The 27,343-nt window shown below is 38.5% G+C and overlaps 1 protein-coding gene across 3 annotated transcripts in view; it reads right to left on the reverse strand.

Moving 5' to 3' along the window:
* ASAP2 (ArfGAP with SH3 domain, ankyrin repeat and PH domain 2) overlaps window positions 1–27,048 on the reverse strand; it is an 82,329-nt gene extending 55,281 nt beyond the window's left edge. The window contains exons 1-3 of one of the 3 annotated variants that reach the window (XM_079328017.1): window positions 26,706–27,048; window positions 9,623–9,695; window positions 5,576–5,721 (exon numbers count right to left, since the gene is read on the reverse strand). In XM_079328017.1, the coding sequence (XP_079184143.1) occupies window positions 5,576–5,721; window positions 9,623–9,695; window positions 26,706–26,831 (345 nt within the window). In that variant the 5' untranslated portion in view covers window positions 26,832–27,048. The remainder of the gene's footprint in view (window positions 1–5,575; window positions 5,722–9,622; window positions 9,696–26,705) is intronic. The other 2 variants (XM_079328015.1, XM_079328016.1) reach the window with 2 other exon arrangements.
* Window positions 27,049–27,343: the final 295 nt, after the last annotated feature.

Genomic DNA, 27,343 nt, shown 5'->3' on the forward strand with positions numbered 1-27,343 from the left:
CCAGCTTTCCTGATTACTTTAAAGTAAAGCTCTTTTCCATGAGAGCTTTAGGTACTGGTGCCCGCAGTACTTCTGTAGGTTTTGTTTGATAAATCCAAGCAAAAAGGAAAAAATCCCTTTTCAGTATACCTCAGAAGTTAAATACTTTTCTTAACAAAACTTGACTTTTTCAGTTTAAACTCAAATTCAAGCAGTTGAGCAGTATATGTCCCCTACTGCCATTACTAAACTTTAGATGCAGACCCTGTACTTGGTTGTGGGCTTCTCAACCATCAATGAACTTGGGTGTGTGCAGGTGATGCAGCACTGTCTCCTGACAAATCAGGGGTTTTTTCTTTTTTTAATGGGAAGTGCTATTGGATTTAATAGTTTCCAATAATTTTTCTAGTGACATGAGTGTTAGTAGGACAAGGCAAATCAACACAGCAGGGAGAAAGTGGAAATCAGAGCATCCACCACAGATGAGACATTGTTTTTCTGAACTTTAAGGTTTAACATCCACCCCCAGGACCTCAGAAAAATCTGTAACAAAGACTGGTGGCACAAACTCTCATCTTTGCTCTGTGCCTTCCTCTCACACACAAGGACACAATGCTGCCCTTCCTCTGTCCTCACCCCCTTCCCCTTGCAGCACAGGTATGGCTGAGCTCAGACATCACCCATCACCAATTATGCCACAGGGAAAATGACTCCAGCAGAACAGGAGCTGAGCACCACTACGTGTCCACATGGAGCTGCTGGCACAGGTGCCTAGAAAAATGCCTTCACACAAGATACCAGGTGTAGCTACCATGGACTACTTAGGGTCAGCCCCATTATCAGCACCAATATGCAAACTACAAACTGGGCATTTCTCTGTTAGGAAGTATTTAATGGAATATCTGAAAAGCATAAAATGAAGAGCTGCAAAAGCAAAGGAAGGAAGAGAACTGCAGTTATTCTAGTCTTTCTTCTGTTCCAGTGAAATCCAGAGTGCACATTTTCTAACCTAGGCTGAAAGACCTAAGTTTCTATCACTTTCTCTGGGACACTTCACCTAATATTTTCAGAGTGAGATCCCATTTAAAGCCATTTATTATTTTGTTTCTCCACAACCAGAGTTATCTGTGAAGCAAACCATAAATTTAAAATTCTTCTAAACTTTCTTTATAAACCTACCTATTGAAGCCCTAATCATGTTTTATTACTATCCTCTGAATTTCCTCCAGTTGGACCAATACTCTTTGAGGGGAAAAAAAAAAAAAAAAGAAAAAGGAAAAAAAAAAGAAAAAATATTTGATTCCGGATGGAGCTGAAGCCATGCTGCCAAGGAGGAATTATTACATCTTGGCTTATATCTCTACAAGCATAAATCAAACAGTACTCTTTATTTTTTAACTCTCACTGTTAGGCAAGTTTTCCCCAAGTATACTGGTGAAAAACAGAAAGCTCACAACTTAAATCATTAAGCTCTATATATAATACTCCAATCTCAAATATGCATGCCTGCAAAGTTTTTTCAGTTTTTGTTTTTTTCTAAACAAAAATATGTTTGTGAAAGTTCAGGCATTAAACATTGTTTTTTAAAACCTCGGTCTAAGCAAAGAAAATTCTGGACATAAATTTTTCAAGTTCATTATATAATACAGAAAAGATAATTCCTTCAGTTTTGCTGTTATCTTTTACAGTTAAGCAAATTTTCTTTCTTCTTAAATTTAAATAAGTAAAGAAAGTGCATATGGCCAGAAAAATATCACTGCTGTTCTTCCATTTTTTCTGAGTTAAAGTCCAAGGATTATTAATGAAAATAGAATCCCATACTCCCAGCTATCTTCCACAGAGTGGAAATACCAGATCCACTCCTCTCAACTCAGCCTGTTTCATTAGCTTTAAATTTATATAAATGAAAAAGAAAGGAAAAGAGTAAGTATAACAACAACCAATACAGAAAATGGTATTTGTTAAATAGCTACTTCATCTTCACAGATCAAAGCCCTTTTCAAGGAGCACTGACAACAATGCACAACTAGAGTTTATTTCTTCTCAATGTAGCAATTTCATAGGATTTAAAATCCTATTAAAATATTTGAAGTGCAAACATATTGCAATGAGCCTTTCCCTGTCTAATATTTTTTTATATTAAGATTTACAGCTTTATCCCTTGGCACTATACTTAAAAAGACAGAGTGATTAACACTACAAGCAAGTGCCATACTGACCTAACCTACCTGGGAACTCCTCCTTCTCCAGTGGGTGGTCCAATGCTATTAGGAATTAGTAACAAGATTGGCATCAACAAGCAATATAGTGCGCCACAAAATGTAGTATATTACCTCTGAAAATGACCTCTAGTATTTTCAGACCTTTCATTTCCAAAAAGACAAGTTAATTGCTCAATCTCCTTAAAAAACAAAACTTAAAGAAAATTGTAAGTTGCTATGAGAGCTTTGGCAAGAGAAAATAATTGCACAAAGTGATCCAAGCAATGCAAACTGGGGTAGAATGGCTAAAATGAGTGGTTACAAGGATCTTGTACACAGTAAATTCAAATTCATTTACTGAAGATGCATTTATAAATCCCTTCAAAAACAAAGCAAAACTACAAAGGTTGGGGTGGGGTTTTCTTCTTAATTTTATGTAGTATTTGAAAGTGCACACATAAAAGTAGCATAACAAATTTATTAAAACCTCAAGACCTAAACTTTAATTTGAATATTATACAGGTTTTAGGATTAAAAACAAAACCAGTTCAGCTGTTATTGAAATACTTTAAAACACCTATGCCTTGATAAGGCTATAAAAACTTCAAAGTCTTTAGGGAAACTTTTAAAATTATTAGGGAAAACTGAAACTCCAGTTAAAGCAGAACCACCTTATCATGGCTTTCCTCTGCCTAAACTAAGTACAAGTTTAGGGAAAATCTTTGTGCAGAAGCACTCCAGAGCTACAGCTCTAAATGACATCCAGGCCAAGAGCTGACAGAACACATCAGCTTCTAGAAACAAAAGTAAAACACATGACAAAGCAAAACTTGACAGTAGCCCTAAAGCTTTGCCAGTGTTAATAGCTTTGGCATCTGTTCCAGTCTGAACATGTCTTCTCACCTCCCTGCACATTCCCCATCCACTTCAGTTAAAATCTGTGGAAATTCAGCACCTTGTGAAACTCCAGAGATAGGTCTATTTAGAGAGTACCTTTCAGAATGTTTTTTCAGCAGTAGCAGTTTGTATGGCCCTGGTTACATTTTGGATGAAAATATTTACAACCAAAACATGAGGAGTGCTCCAAGGAAACACCATAGGAGAGGCATGTTTTTTAGGTCAATATCTTGAAAGCATTCAGAGTTGGATACATCACCTCATTGTGAGAATGCACATATGGCTATGACTTTCCCAAATTATTTCAAATTTCTGTACAGAACTTTTTATACTGGTCAATATCCCTTAACCTTTTAGAAAACTAGACCTCAAACACTAATTTATGAACAGATTTTCAAAATGAGCAGTTACTAAAAATTTATTCTAGTGGCATTAACTTCTAATAGGCAAAGCTACACACAGCTATAATTTTTCAATATTCAAGATTTATTTTTCATAAATATGGTATTTTCAAGCAGTAATAAAGTTCACATCTTTTTTTCCATATGTATTTCTTTCTGGAGGAAACTATTTTCGTATTAAAACACCAAATTCAAGGACCATTAGGTTTCCTTTGCTAATCAGGAAAAAACAAAAAGCTTCAAACCTCAACAATATGAGGCATATTAGTAAGGAGCAGAGATCTGCTCCTCACCAGACAGTGTTAAAGAGAGAAGGTGCCTATGCAATTGCAATGTTTTTAAAAAATTACATTCATGCCCCATGCAAAATTACACTTCCCTTCAAAAATAGAGAAAATAAGAACCACAAACTGAGAAAACTACAGACTTAGCTACTCTCTTATGACATACCCTCTTTTTATACACCCAAACTGAAGCAAAAGGACATTGATGCTACTAAAAAAAACATTAGTACACAGAAAAAAGAACTACAAATATTCCTTGGAGAAGACACACAAAACACTTAGGTAGATAACAGGTAACAAAAACATGCATTCCATAGATATTATTTTGGTGTTTTCCCTTTCCAAAGTATGGAAGAAAAGTTATTCTTGTCAGAAACATTTTGCAAAGATAAGTTTCTGGTTTTAAGAGAACAAATAGCTTAAGATTTTTGGTTAAAGAAAAAAAAACACCTTCAAGCTTTTAGAAGTATTCTTGAAATGTAATACATTAAAATATTTTTTCTGGGGAGGGGGTGTAGCTTTTAGCAGATTGATTTTTAAAATCACATAAACATCACATTGCCCAGATCCATTTGCCTAATGAATTCATCATACTGCAATTAATAGATGACAAGAGAGGGGGTTTTAGTCAACAGAAGGTATCAATTAGAAGACCTGCTCCATTTTCCTTTCCATAGGAGCTGCCTGCCTCTGTATAAGAGGCTTGGGATTACTGACACACTGAATCAGGATGCCTCTTCTGATACATAATCTCAGATAGTATTTGTACATCCAGAGAAGTTCAAATCAATATAACCAATATGAAAGACATTTCATTGTTGATAAATACATTTGTGGCTGTATTCATCAATATCATGATTAGGTAAAAAGAGAGGACAGCATCAGAGAATGAATGGAACTGCCCTAAATCCCATCAGCTGGAAACATTCCCCAAAGAAGTGATTATGACCAGCTGGCTGTAAACTACAGACATTTGGTCTAGTCTCACAAAAGCATTTGATGTGTCTTCATGCCATTGATTTTAGCAGACAGACTTTTAAATGCTCCTGGGAATCTGGGTCATTTCCCCTTCCTAGCCCCTGGTATAAGAGTTCTGTGAATTCAAGTAAATTTGCTACTTAAGATATGGGAAAGCTCTAGCTCGTAGGATGTAATCAGAATCTGCCCTTTTTGCACCCTCTGATTAATGTGAAATTGGGGCTGAAAGTTCTCCATTTATAATTAAGAATCCTGTTCTTCCATTTGGCTCCATCCCATTTGGCTCACCAAAGAGCCAAAGCTACTGGTTTCAGATGTAGCATTGGTCCCCAGTGGATGCTACTGTTGTTTTAGCATTTTGCTTGATTTTGTTTCCTGACTCACTTCCCTGAGAAACAAAAAAGCTCTCTTGTAGGGCCACTAAAATCTCCCTTTACAAATATAAATGGAAAGTGGGAAAAAAGTAAAGCAAAGCATCATGATCACACAGTAAACAAGTTGGGTTTTGCTGATTTAATAATTTAAAGCAAATTGAGATGTGTGTTTTATAATGCATATTATAACTACTTTATTGTGGGAAGCTTTTAGGTGTGAGAAGTGTTGGAAGAAGGGGGGTTGTTGTGTTTTTGTTCTGTGGTGGTTTCTTTTGTTTGTGTTGAGTTTTGATTTCTGTAAAGGAAAAGCCTAGCACATGAGATATTTTCATAAGCTGAGACTTTTTTAAGAATGGTGATTGCTGAAACACAAATTGTTTTCAATATGAAGAGCTGTTACAATTCCTAAATACAGCCTTTGGCTTTAAAATTCCAACATGTTTTTCTAAAGTAATTCTTACCAAATTTTTGAAGAGTGCAGTTAATTCCTTTGTAAACACAGAAAATTTTAAAAACGCTGTTCCCAAATCTGGGTCATCCCTGCAAACACAGTTGCCACCAAACTTCTCCAGTGCTTGTGTATACTGTTCTTCATTTTCCACGTGAGCTTCAAAAAGAGCAAAACATGAAGATAACATCAGTAGATAAAAGGTTATTGAAATAACAATTGATGGGTTTTTTTAAAAAAGACACTTTCTAGAGTTATTGCTAAAAATGTTTACTTAGTACAAAAACCAGTCATTATTTACACTTTAACACTGATATACCAGAAGTATGACATACATCACTAATTCTGGTTTGCATGCACCTATCCCCATGTTGTACAAATGACAATGTGCCAAGACAAGACAAACATCTGACAGTCTAGAAAGACCCATAATATTTCTGTACCATAACAGAGACCTCATAACAGCTCCCTACTCCTACAATGAACTTTCAGGTTTTAAAGTTTTCCATTAACACTTTCTTATTTTAACTGTGTGCTATTATGTTTTACTGTCTGCTGAGAAGGAAACAGAAGAGCTAGTGTGCTGGCAGTCTTGGATCTCTACAACAGAAGGCAACAGATCAAATACTCTTGGGTAATCCTAGGAAAAAGGATTATAAACCACATTACAGAGGAGGACAAAACCATATCTATGTTAGTTCTCTGATTCAAAGCAGCAGTGGGGATCTGAAGCAAATCCTAGCAAACTGCATTTACTACAGGCCAGTTCAGTTCTGAAAGCAGTGCTGATTTATGACAACCTAATTCCTTTCTGAGACAACAAAACCAGAAGCTCTGCCCTAGAAGTCATCCATTAGTCCTGGGCTACACCAGGACAATTCATCCAGCATACACCTAACATCAATGTTCAGAAAGCTTTCAGTTGCACATATTGAGGGATTATTCAGCCCAGGGCAGGAGAGGAAATCTAGGCATAAAATAAATTCCCCTGATTCAAATATAAAGGAAATCTAAGAGGTTTCAGTCTTAACTACTTTGCCCAAGTGATTTACTCCTAGGTCACCAGGTTACTGCCTATACATGCAGGAATAAAAAGTGACCTTGTCAAAAGTCAATTTGACCTGTGGAATAAAACAGAAACAGAAAGCTTTTCTGAACCAAAGTTTAGTGACCATGTGAAGCTTGAGCATGTGGACAAAGCACACCAAGCTGGCACCTGACAAAGTTAACATTGTCTATTTCATATTCTAGCTATAGACAATTTCTAGAGCTTCAAAGGAAGTCAGGGAATAAAAGCTCCACACCCTAGAAAACAAATCATGTATTAATAAGGACAAAGACTGTCTTGATCATTACATGAGACTACCTAAATCCTGAAGATTATTCAGAGAGGATTAATCTGTTTAAACAAGCAATGATGCAGTTTTATTTAAAGCCCATTTGTACACATCAACGTATTTAATATCCAAAGGATTTTTGATACTATGTCCTTTCCCAAATTTCAGTGAATTAGTTATACAACCTGTGCAATAAACTTATCATGCTCCAGACTAAAAACAAGCCTGTCTGTTCATGTGCCCTATCTGAATAGCCGTTCTAGAATTTTGTTTCTCAAATAGCTACAAATTTTCTCTGATTTCCAATATATGAAACCAAAACCCTGTGCAGCAGGAGTATAACACCATGTAATTAAAGACTAACATAATGTACATGCAGAATGAAAATTACACTAGCATTAATTCTACAAGTCTTTAACTTGAGCACTTGAATTTGCAGCCTGTGTCAGAGAGTTTGCAGATAGCTATTAAATTTAAAAACTGAATACTAGCACTGAAAGTTACTTTTTCTCCTCAGCATCAACAGAAAGGGCTTACCAAAATTTTTGCTGTAGAATGAAGCAAGAATGTTCAACTAATTCTATTGTGTGACACATATCCACCTGAACAAGCTTTCAATGAACTGGCACAGGCAGGAAAAACTAGGATCTGGCAGGTCACAGCTCCTTTAGATCTCACATCTACCCAGTAAGGTGAATTATTTCTACCACACTGCTTTCTGCATTCTTGCTGCTTCCTCCACCCAGCTTAGCTTATGTGAACCCAGGTGAGAGAAGAGGTCAGGCCACAATTCCTACAGTAAAAAAAAGAAAGCTGCCTCCTGCATGAAAGCAAGGTGAAAAGGTTGCTAGCATTAAGTGTTATGGTTAGATGTGCAACCAGTAGCTGAGCCATGCTGACTTTTTACCTTAGGAAACAAGCACAGCATCCATTCTACATGGCATCCCCAGGAGTCTTCTATTCCCAGCATCCTAGGGACTGTTCTGGATTCTGAGACATTCCTCAGAATGCTGATGGTAGTTTACTGCAGCAGTACTATTAACTGAGCTGGTACTCCCCAAGTGCTTCTGAAGAACACAAAAATCTACTTTTCCCATGGAGCCCTCCAAAATACTTCTTCCTGTTCTATGGTGTTTTCCTGACAAATTTTAAAAGTTTCTCTACAAACAAAAGGTATGAAATACACCTAAAAAAGAGACTTGATCCAGTTTTGAGGGTTTAGAGACTTTCTTGAAGTAAGAACCCCAGCTAGGTACAAACTGAGAGTCACTATGCAATCCTTAACAACGGTTTGTAAACTCTCACACTAAAAAAGAAAGACAAAACATGTATATTAACTACTCATGGAATCTATACTAAAAATCCAGCCACTGTGCTCTTATGAGTGTAGGACCACAGGGTTTGTTTTGTCAAAATGAACCCCAGAGACTGACAAGGAACCCCAAAGACTGACATCATTTGATTAGGGATGTTTCTGCTGGTAGAAGACAAATGCCACCAAACCTTTCTTGTTAAGATTTAAAACGTGGGCAAGGCACTGATTTTATGTAAAGACTAGTGATTTGCTACAATGTTCTAACAGGTACTCTGATTATAAGACACAGTCTAGCACACTAGGATAAATTTTTTTAAAAAATCAACAGCCAAAAAAAACCCAGCCAAGCAAGGAAGAGAAGAAAGGATGCCAAATCAATGAAACAGTTCCTAATGAATCTTAAACTGGACACTCCACAATCCAAAGATAACAGCTTTATTACATTCAACAAGGAACTTCCTTTCAATTAGAAGAGATGAATTATACCACAACAGTAGTCCTTGTTCTAACCTTGTCTGAACACCAACATGGCCACAAGTTCTGTCAGATGTTGGTGGCTGTCCAAGGGTGACAGGCCTATCTATTTTGCATTTAATATAGGTTTTGTTAGCTCTATTTGCCATGAACTGCACAGTGAGAACAAAAGCCAACCAAATGCCATTTCTTATCCAGAAAAACAAAATGCTGTTTCTTATTCACAAAATGCTGCTGATCCACAAAAAACAAAAGCTTCTGTTATTTTTTTCAAAGATAAATGTACACAACTCTAAGAGATTTGCACACATTTAAAAATACATGCAGCAATAAATATTTGTATTTTGTAAGAAAATTATCTGATTTTTTACATTATGACAATAAAAAGTTGCAGTTCATCAGCTCCCTCTTCTCATTAAGTTCTCAACATACATAAGTGGAAGCCACCAGGGAAACTGAGGTTTCACATAGCACTAGAGCCAATGTAGCTTCTCACTGCTGCCAAAGAGTAATTTCACTCCCCCACACCCTCATCTCTTGATGATACACATGGCCTTACCACTTCAGGCACTTATCTAATCCCAATTAAGTTGATCTCACTGCATATGCAGCTTTGTACAAGCTTAAAAACTCATCTAGGGATCTGCAAAGCAGCAGGTGTGACAGAAGGAGCAGGTAGCCCACAGCCAGTGGAAAGAGGAGAGTACAGCTTCACCACTTGGTACCACTATGGCAATAAGAGAGGATTAGCTATCCCATAACATCTCATCCTTACTGAGATCATAATCAAACAGCTGGTTCAAAATTGCCATTTAAAATGCACATATTTCTCTTCTCAGAGTTACCCATATAACTCTTTCTGTTTCAGTATGACATCTGACTGCTTAAATCTTACAATTTCACCAATATAAACTAATAGGAATTATGTACTTACCCAGACCAGATAAGTTTATGGCTTTGACAGATTTCTTCATTTTATAGAGAACAGTTCGGTCAACATCCAGAGCCTAAAAACAAAAGAGAAAAAAGTAATAGTGGGTAAATAGTGGCAAATTTCTGCCCTGGAAACCTGCTGTAGTTACAACTATTACATAGGTAACTTTATTTCCATAATTAATAAATTACTTGCCATTTGCTTCCAACCCCATCCATACTCTGTCCCTTTGCCCAAAAATACACCTCCTCCATCTTTGGCTGGTGACCAGCATCATATAAACGCAGCAGGAAACAATTTAAAAGTATCATCTTTCCATGTTGAATTATTAAAGAAGCTTAAAACAGTTTTCAGCCATCATATGTTCTGACGTTGCTGAAGAAATGAGCAATAGCACTTCCTTAGGCAGAATATTGAAAATGGAATTTAATTTCACTTCTCCTGGATAATTTAGTTAATTGCATTCTCAATTATATGAACTTTCCAACTGCTATGGTGAGCAAAATAAATTGCATATCTCTCAAATATCTTTCACACAGTTTAACACTGGGCTAAGCTTTCCCCAACACTATATAAAATTCAAGTTTAAATCTTGTCCAGAATGCTCAAGCACTTATAATCAATTTGTTTTGAAGAAAGAAGTAAAAGCAGGCAAGCCTTTTGCTTACTGAAGTGAAATATGAGCAGACTCAAAAATGTAGAATTGTTCCAGAAGGGAGAAGCAGAATTATGGCTATACAAATTATTTGGGGAAAAAAAAAAAAAAAAAAGTTGTGAAACTTGAAAATATGTTTCAGAGATGGTGGTGCCTTTAGACCCCACCGAAGAACAATACTGAACACTACAAACTGTATTATGCCAAGAGCTTCTTAGCATGATACATGATAAAGCAAAGAAACCCACCAAATTAATTCCAGTTTTCATTCAAAACATTTCAATGAATTGCAGCAGCTACACATCTGACCTACTATTGTTTTATTGTTAATCATTTGTGTAAGAGATGCAATGTGGAAAAGTCAGCCCCTAGGAGTCTATCTAATTATTTTAATACAGTGAATGCAAAAAAGAAATATTAAGCCCCCTGATTATGGGAGTATTCTTAAACTGAATCCATTTAGACCACAAATAGCTGAACAAAATCTTCACAGCATTCCACAGAAACCAACCAATTTAGACAATGTCTTAGCATTAATGGTTACAGTGTCATGGCACTGCTGTATCTGTTGGAGGTTTTACCTCCAGTATCTTTATATCCACTGAAACGTATTAGCAGGAGAACTGCAGAGGCCTTTTCACCTGGAGTTCTGAAGTACAGAGGAAGGGGAAAATAAAACAATCTAAGCAAGCCCATAAAAGCCATGCCAGATCTATTCACCTTCTTCAACAATTTGATTTCCATCTACTACAAGCCTGTATCTAGTGTGATCGCCAAGGTTAGATTAGTCACCTGTTTGGATGGGAGTACATGAAGTGAATTCCCTCATTGTATAATTTCTAAAAATAACCTCAGAAAAGCACCCTCCAATCAGCTGACTACAGAGGAATAATTTAATTGATGACTGCATCAAAAGGCAATCACCCTCTTGGAGTCAAGGGAAAGGAATGTCTTTAACTACAAGCAATATGAGCAACAGTCCAAAGAGAAGGCTGACAGCCTTAAAACTTACAAATTCAATTCTCAGCTAAGCCTTAGATTTGTGTGTGCAGCTGAGAAAATATTAAATCTCTGCACCTTAGTTTGGGGGAGATAATTCTTGAGGAAGATAAATGCTGGAAGGATAAATGCATGGGATTAATTGTATTACCGTGGTCAGGGACCAAACAGATCTATGGATTCATAAAGTCCTCTGGCCCAAGACTGCCTCAGTCAGAAAGCACAAACTCCCAGTAAGGAAAAAACCTCAAATCCTCTTCCTCAACTAAAGTAATCACTTTTGGTTTGAAGTGTCTCTCAACCAACTTCCACTTTCATCAGGATTATGCAGCAGAAGAACAAATCCACAAGGCACAGCAAAACCAGAGTCCAACAGAAATGGCAGATAATGCCCCAATACACCAGTGACAACTCAAGCATCAATCCATTTCAGACAGCTGGTCCACATAAAAATTCAAAACAAAGGATAACGAGGAAAACACCCCACTGACAGTACCAAGGACAACACAACAAGCAAAACCTAAAACCTTAATGTGTCTGAACTGTACAGGTCAGGCTTTCTTGAGTCCTCTCTTCATCCCCTGCCTTTCTTTTCAGCAGTGTCAGTGCAAAGTTGTACCTAAACCTTAACAAACCTTGACTAGAAATTGGGGGAAAAAACCAGTTCTGGAAAGCTTTCCAAACAGAAAACAAATGATAAAAATTATCTAGCCATTTGAAGAGGAACCCAGATACATTTATGAAATACAATTACTATGTTTCCAACTGTGGATAAAACTTTAAAATGTCAGCCCCTCCTCTTCAGTGCTGTTCTTCATATTTCCTTGTCCTTTTCTTTGCCCACATTTTAGCACTGGAAAATCAGTTTAAATTCAACTGTAGCTACATTGTAGTTCACATTTCTTAGCTTGTGTTTATCACATAAATATACACACACTATACCAATGCACACACGTGCATCAAAATGCAGCCTAATTTACCCTCCTGGTGCATTCTCAGTAATTTCAGAAGCAGGGAATTTTAAAATGGCTTCAGATGTTGCATATACTAACATTTCTTTTTATTCAATTAAAATGGCCAGTAAACTCCTGAACAAGAAGAAAAGTGACCATATAGTGGGATCATTGTGTCCTCTCATGTAATGTTTCTAGTTCTGCCTCAAAAAACTCTATTGTAAGACTGCTTATTTTAGCATCTGTTTCAGCACAACTTAGTCTATGAGGTCATATAAATAATTTTATAGTCCCACTCAGTTCTACTGATGAGCACTCAGACTTCTCTATTGTTAAAAATAGTAAATATAGGTTTGACTTAAGGGGGAAAAAAACCTCTACAGTACATAAGACAAGAAATCACATTATTGTGGAAGTGGTGCTATGCATGTGAACTGAACAAAACAGAAACTCGAAAGTGACTTTCTTGAGTGTGTCCTTGTCTGTGCAATCTTTTCCAAATACAGTATTTATGTCCTCTGCTCATTTACTTTTACATGATTTCTGATGGCAATCTGATGAAACCATTTTTAAGGTAAATTACTTTTTAGTCAGAAACATACTAGGGAGGGGAATAATCATATCAAAATCAAACAAAAATTTTTGAAAGGAACACAAGACTGAGGACTCAAGCTACCAGTGGTAAGTAGCAAAGCCTTTTTCCACACATAGGAACAAGATCCAGTTTCACTTGCCAAAAGCCAATTTCCATCTTTGCTTCTTCAAAGTTTTCTACTTTGAACACTAAAATGTGTCAACTAATTAACTCTTTCATTTTACCAGGAAGAAATCAGTCTGAGATTAGTGGAACATCCTAAAATACTACTCTACATCCTACTCTCTATGTCTCAACCTAAATAATAATAATAATAATAATAATAATAATAATAATAATAATAATAATAATAATAGTAGTAGTAGTAGTTCCGTTTAAGTCTGTTTCATATTGCCTAGAAAATTTCAAGCCCACCAGGATATACAATTTGCAAACATTTAGTTGCACTTTCCCCCCTCACTAAAAAAAAAGAGAAGAAAAATATTAGCATCAGTCCCCAAATCTATATTGTCTAAACAGATCTGTGCAATATAGATGGTTGGCACAAAAGATGAATGTATTATTTGCTCTTTTCAATGGAGAAAGGAGAAACAAACTGTTCTATTATTAGCATATTTAACTGAGGGAGGAAAAGAAGAATGAAAACAAACTCAGAAACTGAACATCCCAGAGATGATTTTGGCACCTTTTACAGAGCCAAAGGGTATGGGGAAAACCGGGGCAGTAGCAACGTAAGTGGAGAGTCCCCAGGCTCTAGTGGTTCATTAAACACATTTTGTGCCAAACTAACAACAGAAGTCTGGGTCTTTATCTTGTGCAAGTGTCCTCACACCAGTGTACTTTTTCTTTGTGGCCCAGAAAATAATTAATTATCTGGGAAGGAATAGAAAACCAGCCACACTGGATCAGATCAACACTGCATTTAACCTGATATCCTCTATCAGGAGCGGCCAACAGCAGATGTTCAGAGCAGCAAGGAAAAGCACGTACACATCCTTCCCCAGGATAATCTCCCAGTTTCCAGTAATGAGTTTAAAAACAGACAGAGATACTCTCAACCATAAACACTACATAGCCCAAAAGGCTATTTTCAAGAGAAACAAGAAGCCCAAGTTTTCTCGTTCCAGATAAGGGACTGAGAGAATACCATGGGAAGTAGTGACAGAGGAAGAGGAAGGAGTCAGCCATCATCTTTACTTTATCTTGCATTTAAAACACTTCAAAATCTGAAATGCATTCTTTCCTTCTTACCCACAGCAGCTTCCTTTTGGGAAGTGTAAAAGTAACGAACTATGTCCTATCTTCAGCCATTTGGATAGGGTTTTGCTGAAAGTATTCATAGCATTGGATCTGAATTTGCAGAAAGTTTCAAGTTTACCATTTTGTAAAATAAAGAGTCCACTGGAACAACAGCAGCAAATGCTTGGAAGTACTGCTAAAGCAGTAACAAAATTTTGGGAAATAGATCCTCATGTCATTTGGAAAATTATCCCGGAGCCAGAAACCTATGTGTTCTTCCCTATACTGAACATCTAACTGACAAATACACAAAAAAAATTAACACACTGATATTTGACCTACTATATATAGTTACCTTAACATTGTTTCTTGAAAATAAAATCAGATCTTACTCTTAATTTTAGCAATTTACTTTAAAACACTAGGCTGCTCAACAGTCATAAATCCTCCACTTCATTCATTCCAGTATTTCAGAATAAATAATAATGCCAGAGGCTGCTGCAGATGCTGAACACATATAGGAACAACCTTCCCAAAAACAAAAGGGCACAGGAAGAAACTTGATCAGTAAAAGAAAAGAGAGGCAATCAAGTAGTTATTGTAAAGACTGCAAAACAAGACAAGGCTCTTGTGCCTCACTGGACTAGTCCTGTTTTAAAATTAACAGTAGTTTTTTATACTTGTATCCAGGAAGCACAATAGTTTGGCTTTTCTGGTGTATCTTTACAGGCAATCTGATATTTGCTGTAATTAATCCTTGCTGACTCAAAAGATTGGAGATATTCACAGACATTGTCTCAGTTTGTTATTTTTCTACTAGAAATGAACTGTCAACACCACTGGCTTCAATTGACTTTTCTGTTACAGAGAGTGGTAAAAAAACTTCCTAAATTTTGTTATCCCTTTCCAGAATCCTCTTTCCATTCTCCTACTGTTATGTCATTTCCTCCTTCAATGTATTAGTTTCTTTTCTAAATCCTCTCCAGTTTCCTTCCACTGATCACCTTGCACATTCACAGAGGGATTGATACAAAGGTGGAAGAAAACCCTTACAGGCATAGTCTGGGGCAAGGCATTATAGCTTCTGAACGTATCCTAGAACAACAGTAATTTTAAAAAAACTTTAATTTGGGGCAATTGCTTTACTTGGAGTATGCACGTGAAAAACTGCAGTAGCTATTATAGTATAAATGAGCTCTTTGATGTGAGACCTGTCAGGTAAAGAGACTGAAGCTTCAGAGACAAACCTGCAAAAAAAGGATAGAGTTCATGGCAGAATCATCTCTGAAAGGTCCTTTTCCACAAAAGCATTATTTCTCCAGCATCTGGGTTCGTGATTCTTGTGGGCCCAATGCCAAGGCAATCTTTTTAAACAAGCACTGGTATATTTGGCAGAAGAATGCAGTAAACTCTTGAGCTAAGCATATGCATGGTGGAAAAAGTAATAACCCTGTGCTTTGGGAAATTAATACTTAAAAGTGCAAGGTAATTCTGCTGCAAAGGTAAACAATGGGAGAATTTGGAACTGCTCTATGTTGTGTATAAAACCAGACCCAAGCATGATGACTTGGTACAATGCATTTATTAAAACAAAAAACCAGAAGTCTCTAACAGACTACTTCTATCAGAAGAGAAATCCCAAATCAGATGTTCAGAGATACAAAATGTTAGATCATTAATACAAGTCAGTAAATGAGACTGTTTCACACTAAACAAAGCAGATATCTGTGTATTAATTGATTTCCACAGGCTTCACTCACTACAAAAAGTTAGAAATGCAACAAATGTTTACCTGGGAAACAGACATCAAGCATTTTTGTGAAATAAAATCCCATGCTTAGAGAAAGAATGAAAGCTGTTTATGCCAACTCTTTCTCAGAACACATACATCTCCTGCATTAACTAATTTTTACACTGAGAAATATATTTCCTTCTTCAACACTGCAGCTATCTGCTTTCAAAGACAAGATAACTGGACTTTAAATACAGATCTCACAAGCAATCTAATAGATGATGCACTTATTCTTTACAGTTGCTCATTTATAAAGAGAGGGTGTGTAAATAAAATTCCCTTATTTAATATTTAATTGTTGTATATTTTTTCAGTTGCAAAAGGCAATTCCTGATATCCATCTCCATTTATTTACTATTACATGCTTCAACATGCTAAGAATCATCACCATGTAAAATAAAGTAACATAGGCAACAGGATTAAAGTTCCAGTTTTGATTGTCTTAAATGGACAAGTAAGATTTAGCAACCCTTTACCCATGTCAAAATTCTCTGGTCCTCATCCTGCAAGGGACTTTTTTCTATCTTCATGTTTTTGCATTTCTATCTGCTGTCAGCATCCATCAAATCCGTTCATGGTTTGGAGTCCAGCTGTTGGAAGAGGCTGATCCTCACTCTATATCATTCAGCAGCATTATGATGAGCTGGCTGATGGGATTTTCCTTTTGCAGGTTTTTTAATTCAGTAACTCCCCAGTATTAAATCTTTTCGGACACTATCAGAAGCAACAAGAATTAATCTTTGCAGAACATAAAGCTCTTTTATTCTGCATGTGATAAGGTTTTTGAAAAGAGAATTTTTAGTTATTTATGCAAGCAATTAACAAATCAAAATATTTTCCAGATACTCAAAAGTTCCTATATTAGTAGTCTAATTTGGTATCTGTAGCCTTCAAACCTCTACTTGAACCAGCCAGACTCTCCTGTTACAATCTCTATAAAGCAATGAAAAACTAAGCAGTTATGTTTCTCCCTATGTATAATGTATTTTATGCTAAAAAGGAGAATCTTTGCAGTGTGTGCACAAATCAGCTGGACGTTATAAACTGATCTATCCCTCCTCATCCAACACTCCTTTGACTTTTTCTTCTTTAGGTATCCAATAATTCTAGGGACAAGAAACTATCCTAGAAAAGAGTCTACAGCAACATAGCTAAATCAAACTTCAGTCTTAACAGGCGTCTGAGAACTCTTTATCAGAAATAAATAATAAATCAGTACCACAAACATCTCTGGCAAATACATACAAGGTGTCCATCCTGAAAGAGAATAGAAGGCACACAAACTCTATCTAGTTTATGACACACCTGAAACTCTTAGGACACCATATTCCCACAACAAAGAATGGCAGAAGTATCTAGAGGGGACTTCAGGAGAGCAAGACAAATCACATCAAATGAATCAACTATTCCTAGGGACATACAGAACCAGCTGTCAAAACAAGGTGCATCAGAGGTAAAGCAGCACATTGGACATCATCTCTCTATAATCAGGGTAGAAATTTATTAACACCATCTACCTATAATACTAATCGTATATTGTTACACATAAAATCCAGTGTCAAATGATAAAACTTATTTTCTCTTGAAACATTATAAAATTATTTCTGTTCTATAGTGGCTTCCAGACTTCAGCCTGTGATTTCCATTCCAACTTCTCTGTATTCACTTTACCTTTGAAAATCTCTGCATGGCCTCAGTATCAACACACTTAAACAAAATAATGCATCTGAAGTGCCATTCATTTTAGATGCTCAACACAGAAATCACAGGACAATCTTGAAAGCAATGATCTTAAATTCTACTGGAATTTCAGCAGCTTTAAGTATAACTTAATGCAATTATTAGTGTAATCCAAACAGTAGATATAAAATACTCATTTACATAATATTGATGCAAAAATAAAAGCTTTATCACCAGAGTGGACTTCACCAAAATAATGAGAGAGTTCATGTCATGGGAGGCATCTATCAAATCTAACATATGGTACTTCCCCGTATCAATGAAGCATTAGGAAGGTAAATTCATGCACAACTGTCACCTAAGACAAAACACTACCTAAGACAAAGAAGTTCTGCATTTAAAATTGAAGCAATTTAGAACAGAGAAGCATGTCCAGGTCAATCAGAACTTCTGTTCTTAAATGAATAGGAAAGAGTTACTGAACCAACTGATTGAAGCAGAGGAGACAAATGCCTGAATCTATGTGTAACCAAGCACCACGTGTCCTTACACCAGTGCCACATCCGTATGGACTGGGGAAAAGATAAGGCAGTAGCAACCATGACCACTCCACCCCTAGAACTGACTGGGCTGGAAATACTTATTATGAAAAGCTTGTCATCGACATCCAGACCATTTAAGCATCAGAAGAGAGTGAACTAAGCAGAAGAACGAAACCAAACAAAAAGCAGCTTACAAAAGATTTACTACTTCATTGCTTCTTCAATGCTATTCTCATCAGCACAATTAGCATCTGAGTCTATGAGCTCAGAGCGTAGGAGGACTCTGCTGGCATTTCTTCTATTGTTGTGTAACATACACCTACAGTGCTGGAAAATAAACAAATTATTAAAAGTATGTGCTCTGCAAAACTCCATACTGCATGTTTTACGGAGCAGGGGTTATGTTTTTGCAAATGCTAAGAAAATTTCTACTCCTATTGCAATAGTCAAACAGTAATCCTGTTTGATTGAATGAGCTTTAAATGATTACTAAATGCATTTGCTTCTGAGTTGACTTCCCTAGAATACAGCCTAAGTCTCCTTGAAATCACATATTCTAGGAAAGAAATCTTTCAATAACAATGAACAGAAATCATACAACATGAGAAAATCTGTAAGAACATCCACTACCCTTCACTACCACTTTCCTTTCCTATACACTTTTTAAATGTAGTACAAAGCTTTCAGGAACGTGAAAGTAGTTTGTTCAGCTCTAATCAGCTCTTCAGCTGTTTTGATGTATCTACATGCATACTTAGCATAATGCCTAGACAGAATTATAGATTTCAGGCTAGAACTACATTGATAATCTGATCTTTAATCAGGGCTTGCTGAGGGGTCCACAAACAGCAGATGGTTGTGAACAGCACACTGCTCCAAGACATCATGGAGCAGAGTTTCAGCCTTCTCCCTCAGCTCTCTACTTCCTCTTGGTTTAACAAGTTGGATGCTAGAATTTATACTACAGCTTCTTTCATGTTAACTATTACAGCCACCTCTTAAAGAAATACCCTTCACTGCACAGTATGTCACTTACATAGTAAATATTTTTGTGAAGCAGAGTTCACACACACAAAGAAGCAAATTTTTCAAATTCTGTCCAACACCTACTCACTTGAAAACAAATACTTGAGATGAAAAGTACTGAATCACACCACCCAAGCTAATTTCCTGCAAAGCACCATTGCTCATAAGAAAAAGCCTATTCAGTTACAATTCTATCTCAGTTCCTCCATCAGTAAATTCTCTCCTGTAAGGTAAATTATTTTCTCTTTCCAAATAAAACTGAGGTATGTATAATATCGCATAAGGTCTGCATAATTCTAAGAATCACATAATATTTTCTGGGGAACACACTGAACTCTTCTTCCACTCCTAAACTACACAGTAGGATACAGCTATCACCATTATTCCCCCAGCACTACCCCTTCCCTATATTCCTGCTCACCTCCTTGCTACACTGATCCTTTTCACATTAGCCCTCCCCCCACGTTTTCAGGCGTGTTTTCATCCTACTTCCTGTGTGAACACTGCCACACTCCCTCTTCCTTTGCAGTTCCTGACAATACCAATTCCTCTGAACTTCCTCAGACTTTTTATGTATTTCCTCATCCCCTTCTTAATGCTTCTCCCCAAGTGGCAATTCCTGACCCTTCAATTCCTCATATGCTATCACAATACTTCTGCTTCTAGATAACTCAATCTCTCAATTTGTTTTTAATTCAAATTTCCTTTTCTTGTTCACAATTTTATTTATTGCCTTGTTTACTTGCACCTCTATTCCTGACCTCCATTCTACCTTCTCCCACAATTTGAGCTCAAAAATTGCAGCACCACACTTTTTTAGATTTGGCAATACCTACATTATCTTCAATACTACAACATTCTAACTACAAATTATGTCTTCTTTTTCCTCTTGAAATTCTATGTGCTTAAGAGTGTTTTTGTTTGCTTTACTACCTCCTGTCACTCCTAAAGAAACTTGACTTTTGCAAGTTTATCTTTTATCTTTATATATTCATTATAATAAAACTTTCCTCTAAAAAAACTTTCATCTGGCTTTTTCTTCACATGTCTGACAGGCTCAGATAATTTGTGACATTCTTCCTGGGGTGTTTCACATCTGTAAATTTTCTCATTATTTTCCCCATTCCAGAGATATTTAATGAATATTTTTCAGACTTTACTACATGAACTCTTCAATTCTATCAACTTTACCAAAACTCCAGAACTCAGTTTAATGACTTTTTCCATATAAATATATATATATGTATGTTTTGCTTTTAATTTCTTTGTTTTGCTTTTAGTACACAATTAATTCAACCCCTACTATTCAACAAACACTTCATTTGTCTCCACAACTTGATTCCTTCTTTTAAACTGGTGATTCTCACATTAACCCTCCAGCTTCTGTTTCCCTACATAAAAGTCAACATCTTGGCTTGTCATGACAGATGTCTGACTATAACACGACTTCTTCCCTCTCTAGCAACTTCATGAAGAATATGATTTATTTGGAGAGAGCAAGGGCTGAGAACAAATGAATGCTCTTGCCACTGGCCCATCCATGAGAGGCATTTCATCTTGGGGTGAAGCCCACCTGAGCTCCAGCCATGGCTCCAGTACCTTGGACAGGGTTGGGCCAAGGCACGGACCTCCACAAAGGTAGGACAAAGCACCAATAATCACTGTAGCAAAGGAGTTTCTGGAACTTAAGAAACATAAGGAGACTGTAAACATTTCAAAAGCATGGAGAAGCTTGATACCTGTGACAAGAGAGGGAAGAGTCAGCCTAAACAAGGCTAGACCCGACTTCTGTGGAGCTTTAAGTGGAAAGGTTGTTTGTGGGAAACTGGGGTTGAGAGATCATTTGGGCTGTCAAGAGTGAGGCTCAGAAGGTGCAGTGCTGGAGCTTACACAGGGAATGGCTGTATATAATACATACACATACTCACACATAAGGAAGGTGGAAATTATAAAACAATAATAGCTTTAAGAGTTGAATTAAGTGTTTAATAACCACTATTCCAATGTATATGAATAAAAAGAAAGCACTTCACAGTGTTTCATCTACTAACAAACTACACTAGAGATGCACCAAGTTTTCTTGCATTTCTCCACCTGTATTCATCAGCCAGATCCACTTGACATGTGGACTGTAAGAACTCTGAAGCAGGGATTAGGCTTTTGTCCTGTGACTTTCCAAAGCCTTTGAAAATAAAGGCTTCACCTTTACCTAATAGTGTTGCATATTATAGCATACAGAGAACAACATGAAGATAAGAAGAGGAACTGAAGGTGGGTTAAACCTATGCAAAAGTTGCCACTTTCTACATTACCCTCTTCTAGCAGCACTAGATTCAGATAAGATGGTTCTGAAAAATACAGCAACATTAGGGAAAACTCAAAATGCAAAACCCCCAATTATCTCTTTCTTTATAAATCTGTATTTTTCATTCATCCTCCTAGGAGAAACAGGAGCATTTGGTAAATGCTGAAGTTGATTCATCACCAAATGCTCTAAGGTAAGGTGCACAGAAACTTTTTCTTGTGGTTTGTTGTTGTTCTAACTGACTGCATGCTGACGTTAAAGGTTTAAGGTTTAAACTGCCTATTTGAAAATATGCACTAAGCTCCAGCTGAAGATGTACAGTTTAGCTCCTGCATTTATGCAATTTTCATCCTGTATATGCCTCTCAAAAAGAAAACAATTCCCACACTCCTTCTGAAATCATCATGCCTTTTGTGTTATAATGACTTTTCCAGAAACCTTTTTGGATGCCGATGACAGAGAATCATGAGTCCAGAAAGGAAGCAGAAGTGGAACACAAAAAAAGTTTTAAACAACATGCATTTATGGAAGTGTATTTAGTAATGAGGTAAGAAAAGTGTGCAAATTTGTTCTACTAAAGAGCATGCTATAGTGGGAATAAAGATACATTTTATTAAAAAGAAACATACATGAAAGCACAGTAAATTTCTCAAAATACACTATAGTATATGACACTTCCTACTGCTTCTCAAACTGTACAGAAACACCTTCTTCATGTAACTTTGAAATTCAAAGCACAATCATCAACTATAGGAAAACAGAATCCAGTCCTAGAAATGTAGCAAGCAAAAATATACAGGTGTATCCATGTATCCAGACTCACACTCCCCCACTCTACCATGCTGCTATTACATCTTCCCCTTGTTAGCTTTGCACAACCAAAATGCAGAAGAGAATATTACAGAATTGTACCACACAAGGGGGAATCAAATTCAATAAATATCGATCCCTTACACCATTCCAAGCCAGCTGAAAACTGTGGACTGCCTTAGGTGGCAAGAAGATGTTGCCATTTCTGATAGAAAATTGCATTATAAATGACAGTGAGGAAGAAAAGGATTTGATACAGAAATTACATGCTGCATTTGTAGGAGTAGTAAGTTAAAAAAAATCTTTTAAAGAGAAAAAAAATCTTTTAAATAACTGAATTATTGAGGTATCATCATCATGGAATGGGACCTATACTGTTTCTTTTGGTTGTACACTTTTATGTCTTTCTCCCACGTTTGTCCTCTCTACTTTTTAGAACACATTTATCCCAGTGGCAAGTGCCACTATGGTGTGGAGATGTTCCAGTAACATATTAAATTCTCTCAATGTTTCCATTCTCCTCCCTTCATAGGGAAGTCTGTGCATGCAGTTAAGTTTAAGTAGGTGGGTAAATTTGGTACCTCAATCCTGACTTAGATGGAAATGTCTTCAGCACAGGGACTGTCTGCTACTCTCTATGCATTAGCCTGCAAAATGGCTCTCTATCCTACTTACTTGGTCCAGCACTGGGGCCCAATAAACAGAACAGAAATATGGGCTTCACTTCCACTCTTTATTGTAAAACTTGACTCATGCTTAAAAAAAAAAAAAGTGGCACAATTAGATTCCAGTCATTCAATTACTCTTTAAACTAATTTCTAAAAATGGTTAAAATGATCACAGTTTCTAGAACTACTTTGCAGGTTTCATTACAATTTAGGGGCTATTTTACTTAACTTTCAGCATATAAAAGAGAGAAGTGCCTGTTCTAAGTAACAGCAATACTGAAACCAGATTTTTTAAGCATTCATAGTTTAAGAATGGTCACTACAAATTTTTAGATTCTGTGACCTTTAACAGAAACAGACAATTAAAAAGGCTGCAGTCATCAGACAAGATTACTGATTTCAAGCAACCCCTCCCACAATCATGTGACCATGCTCTGCACTCTATCAATTAAAACTTATTTAATCTTAGTCACTATCATACATGTAAAGATTAAACAGTAACCTGTAAGGGCCTGCGACATATTGCTCACTACCAATTTTGTTTCAGAAGAAGCTAAATACTCCCAACATTTTGCTGAACAACACCCTAATCTGAGAACAATGCAGAAATTATATGATTCCTTTTCCTTTGAAATCACTTTGTGTTCCACAAGCATGCCTTTCCTAATCCCTTTTCCACTACAGAGAGAAAGAAACAGATTAAGCAAAGAATCAGAAGCTCTTTCTGCAAGTGTTTGAAGAGGCAGCAGCTCCCAAACTGCAATGCAGGTGTTTCTGGTGATCTCAAAAGCCATGATCCATGGTATGTAATCAGTGCATACAATCACATAAAATAGTAAAACTGAAAGTATTTTCAACTCATACTACGAATCAACCATATTGTGAAACTGACAGAGGTCAGTTAATCCGAGTTCAGATTTAAGGTAATTCCACTGCCCACAAAGATATAAAGATAAATTATACACTTCTAATTGTCCAACATCTTATTGATTTCCTCGCTTAACAAGCCTCTTCCACTCCAACATGGAAAGCTTCATTAATTAAACTTTTAAGACACTACTAGACGCCTACTAATTAACAAAGACAGCATTTCAAAACTAGTAGCCAGCAATGTTAAGTGCAAAAGACATGTGGGGATGTGAAAACATATCAGTGTTTGAAGACAGTTGAGCTCAGGCTAACAAATGACAGTTGCCTCCCCCTCCTGTGCTCCTGCACTGCCTCCCCAGCTCCCAAGGGAGCACCAGACTTGGGAGGCTAGAGCTGGCTTCATGCAGGCAGTTTAACACTCCATTCCAGAACCAGATTTTCTGGGAGTAGCAGTAGTAGTAAAGAGACATCCTCTAAGTATCAGTATTAACCACTTAATTTGTTGATTTAATAAATGTATACAATATCCTGGGAAGCAAAAACGTATCTTCAGTTAATAAACTAGCTCTTACAGTCACTTGTTCAAATCAATGCACATACAAAGTCAGCAGTCAACCAGTTTCAACTTACCTATTAACTGCTTTAAAGTAACACATTCCCTCAATCATACACAGCCAGACTTCCTAATTCCCAGAAGCACACTGCCTGCTGCAAGAGCAGTGTGCACTGGAAACCAATGCTTCACACTACCAGTGCCACTGGAAATGCACAGGTTCTCTGTATTCCCTGAACATTTTTAGATGCATTCTTTAATAAGCTTTCGTTCATAACAAGCTGATGAATTACTTCTTGCCCAGCCTCCCAGAAAAAAAAATAAAATAGTGCTGAGCCCTGACTTCTCTATTGCACAATTTATAGACAGCTTTTTATCCAAGAATCACATTTAACCTGAAAAACCAGGCACGTCATGCTAAAGGACATGAGTGTTTCCAAACCAAAGAAGTCTAAGCCTGAAAAAAAATTTAACATTTTGAAACTATGAAAATGTATTTGTTGTTTTTGACAAATCAGAGTAAAAGCATTTCCACACATGCTTTCAGACAGCAGCACAAACAGGCAGGAACTGCTGATATTTTGCCAGAAGTGCCAGATAGATCAATACTATTAACAACTACTGCCTGTCTCTGCAATCTCTCACCTCCTGCCTTTCAAACTTCACCAGGCTCATTCTTTATCATGATTATTATTAAAGATAATTTTGTACTCAGCTAGCAGACAGCATCTAATACCAGAAATATGCAGATACAAAGAAAGATTTAATGTTCTGATTGAGTTCCATTAAAAATCAAACACCAACCCACTAAATTCAACATAGAGAAAAAACCAATTTTTTTTTTCAGAAATAAAAATCTCTAAATCTCACAAAACTGCTTTTGACCCAAATGTTTATACCACCTTCGATCTTGTATTAATCAATTATTAAGCAGTTCTACCTTGCAATTAAAATTATTCATTACTATAAATATTCAGGAAGAGGTTGTCTTTGTTACAGAATTGTTGATCTTAAGACTATCGGGTTAATAATGCATAATTAAATCCAGGCATTTAAGTGCAAGAGCTTGCAGGGCAGAAAATTACCTCAGGAACAAGATTATTTTGAATTCAACTCCTTGCTTTAGTGGTTTTGGGAACTGGCAAAACAGGAAAATCCTGAAAAGGGTGTTTAAACACCTAACCTGGGTTTTGTTCACTTAAGACACCTTAATAATCCATTGCTAGTGGCAGTTCTTTTGTAAGAAGGGACATCAACAACTGACAAGATTGTTTTTGCTGAAGAGGCTTTTTTAAAAATATATGCTTACTGCAAAACAAATCAACTAAACACACACTGTAAGAACTGATGTAACAGGTAGATGGAGCAAATTAATCTGCAGCACAAGTAAGATTCCCCCTTCCTACAAGTTACTTCAAAGAAGCTGGTAGAGGAGTCAGGATACACAGACGCTTCTCCTTTCATTGTGCATGTATGACTGGGATGTGGAATGTGCTCTCACTATGTTCAGACCTGTCCCAGATTTCCCACTGATTTGAAACAGGAGGGAAGCGAGCCTCCCTCTCCCGAGTGCTGGCAGACATCCTCGTGGGAGGCAGAGTGGGTTCTCACCATCAGGTTCAACGCACGTCCCGACTATCTTTAAAGCCAGAGAAGCAGCCGGCTCTTGCGGCGAGACAAAAGCGGCTGGCAGCGGGCACCCGCAGCCCCGCTGTCCCGGAGGAGGCAGGGAAGAGGAAGCTCGGAATCCCGCACGACGAAGGGCGAGCACGGCCCTGAGGGAGCAGATCCCCAGGGAAGGCTGCCTTAAACCGTGTGGCCGGGGGAAGTGCGTTTAAATTTCTGTGTGCGGGAACTGGAAAGAGGATTAAATCCCACCTGTGCCCGGAGGCGGGCAAAGACACACTCGGGGAAAGGACAAACACGGAAAGGCGAAGCCCCACGCGGCAGCTGGGGAGGCCAAGGCGGTTCAGGTGTCGCTGTGAAGGAAGGGGCTGACGGAGGAACCTGCAGAGTTCAAGTTCCCCCCACCCCCCAGTTAGGAGGAAAGCGGGCGGAACCGCCCGGATCGGGCTCCTCGGGCGTTCAGGAGCAGCGAGAAGCGACGGCTCGGGCTCCCCCAGCCGAGGGCGGCGGGCGACCCTGCCCCGCCGTGCGCTGAGGGGCGGGCGGAGCGTGAGCCCCGCGGGCCGGGGGAGCGGCGCCCCGGCCCTTCCCCCGCTCCTTTTCTTTCCCCTCTCCAGTCGGGCGAGCCCCACTTCCTCCGAGCGGCAGTCGAGGGCGCTGCTCGGGGCCGGGCGGGAGAGGGAGCGGCAGGAGCCAGCGCCGGTAGCGCCTTGTTCTCTGCAGTCAGGCCAGAGAGGGCTGCGCGCCCCGCGCCCCCCGCCCGGGCTCACCTCCTCGATGGCCGCCACCGTGTTCCTGCACTGGGCCATCCGGGTGGTGAAGTTGGAGGCGGTGGGTGACTTGTAATCCTCATTGGTCTCGGACACGAATTCCGACACGGAGATCTGGTCCGGCATGGCGGGGCGGGGATGAGCGAGGGGAGGGAGGGGGAAAGCAGGCGGCTCCAGGGGCAGGGAGGGGAGGGCGCAGGGGGGGCTCCCCCTCACATCGCTCGGCAACCGGCGGCGGCGGCAGCGCCCTCCTCGCAGCCCCGCCGTCTGGAGCGGTGTTGTTCCTCCGCCGCCACACAAGGAAATTCCCCGCACCCACACTCCTCCTCCTGCTCCTCCCGCGCGGTCACGCAGCACCGGGGGCCGGGCACACGCCCAGCCGCGGGAGCTGCCGCCACACCCCGCCCTCCCGTTCGCTTTCTCCCTCTCGCTTTCCTCCTCCTCCCTCGCTCCCTCACACGCCGGGGCGGGGGCGCGGCCCCCCCTGCAGCCCCCGGCGCGGACCTGCCGCCGCGCGCTCGCCACCCGCGCCCGCCCTGGGAAGATGGCGGCCCCCTCCCTCAGCCCGTCCTCCCCGCGCCCCGAGGGGAGAGGAGGTGGCAGGCGCCGGCTGGGTAATCCCGGCGACAGGCAGGGCG

The sequence above is a fragment of the Erithacus rubecula genome (assembly GCF_903797595.1).
Source record: "Erithacus rubecula genome assembly, chromosome: 2".
Classification (NCBI taxonomy): domain Eukaryota; kingdom Metazoa; phylum Chordata; class Aves; order Passeriformes; family Muscicapidae; genus Erithacus; species Erithacus rubecula.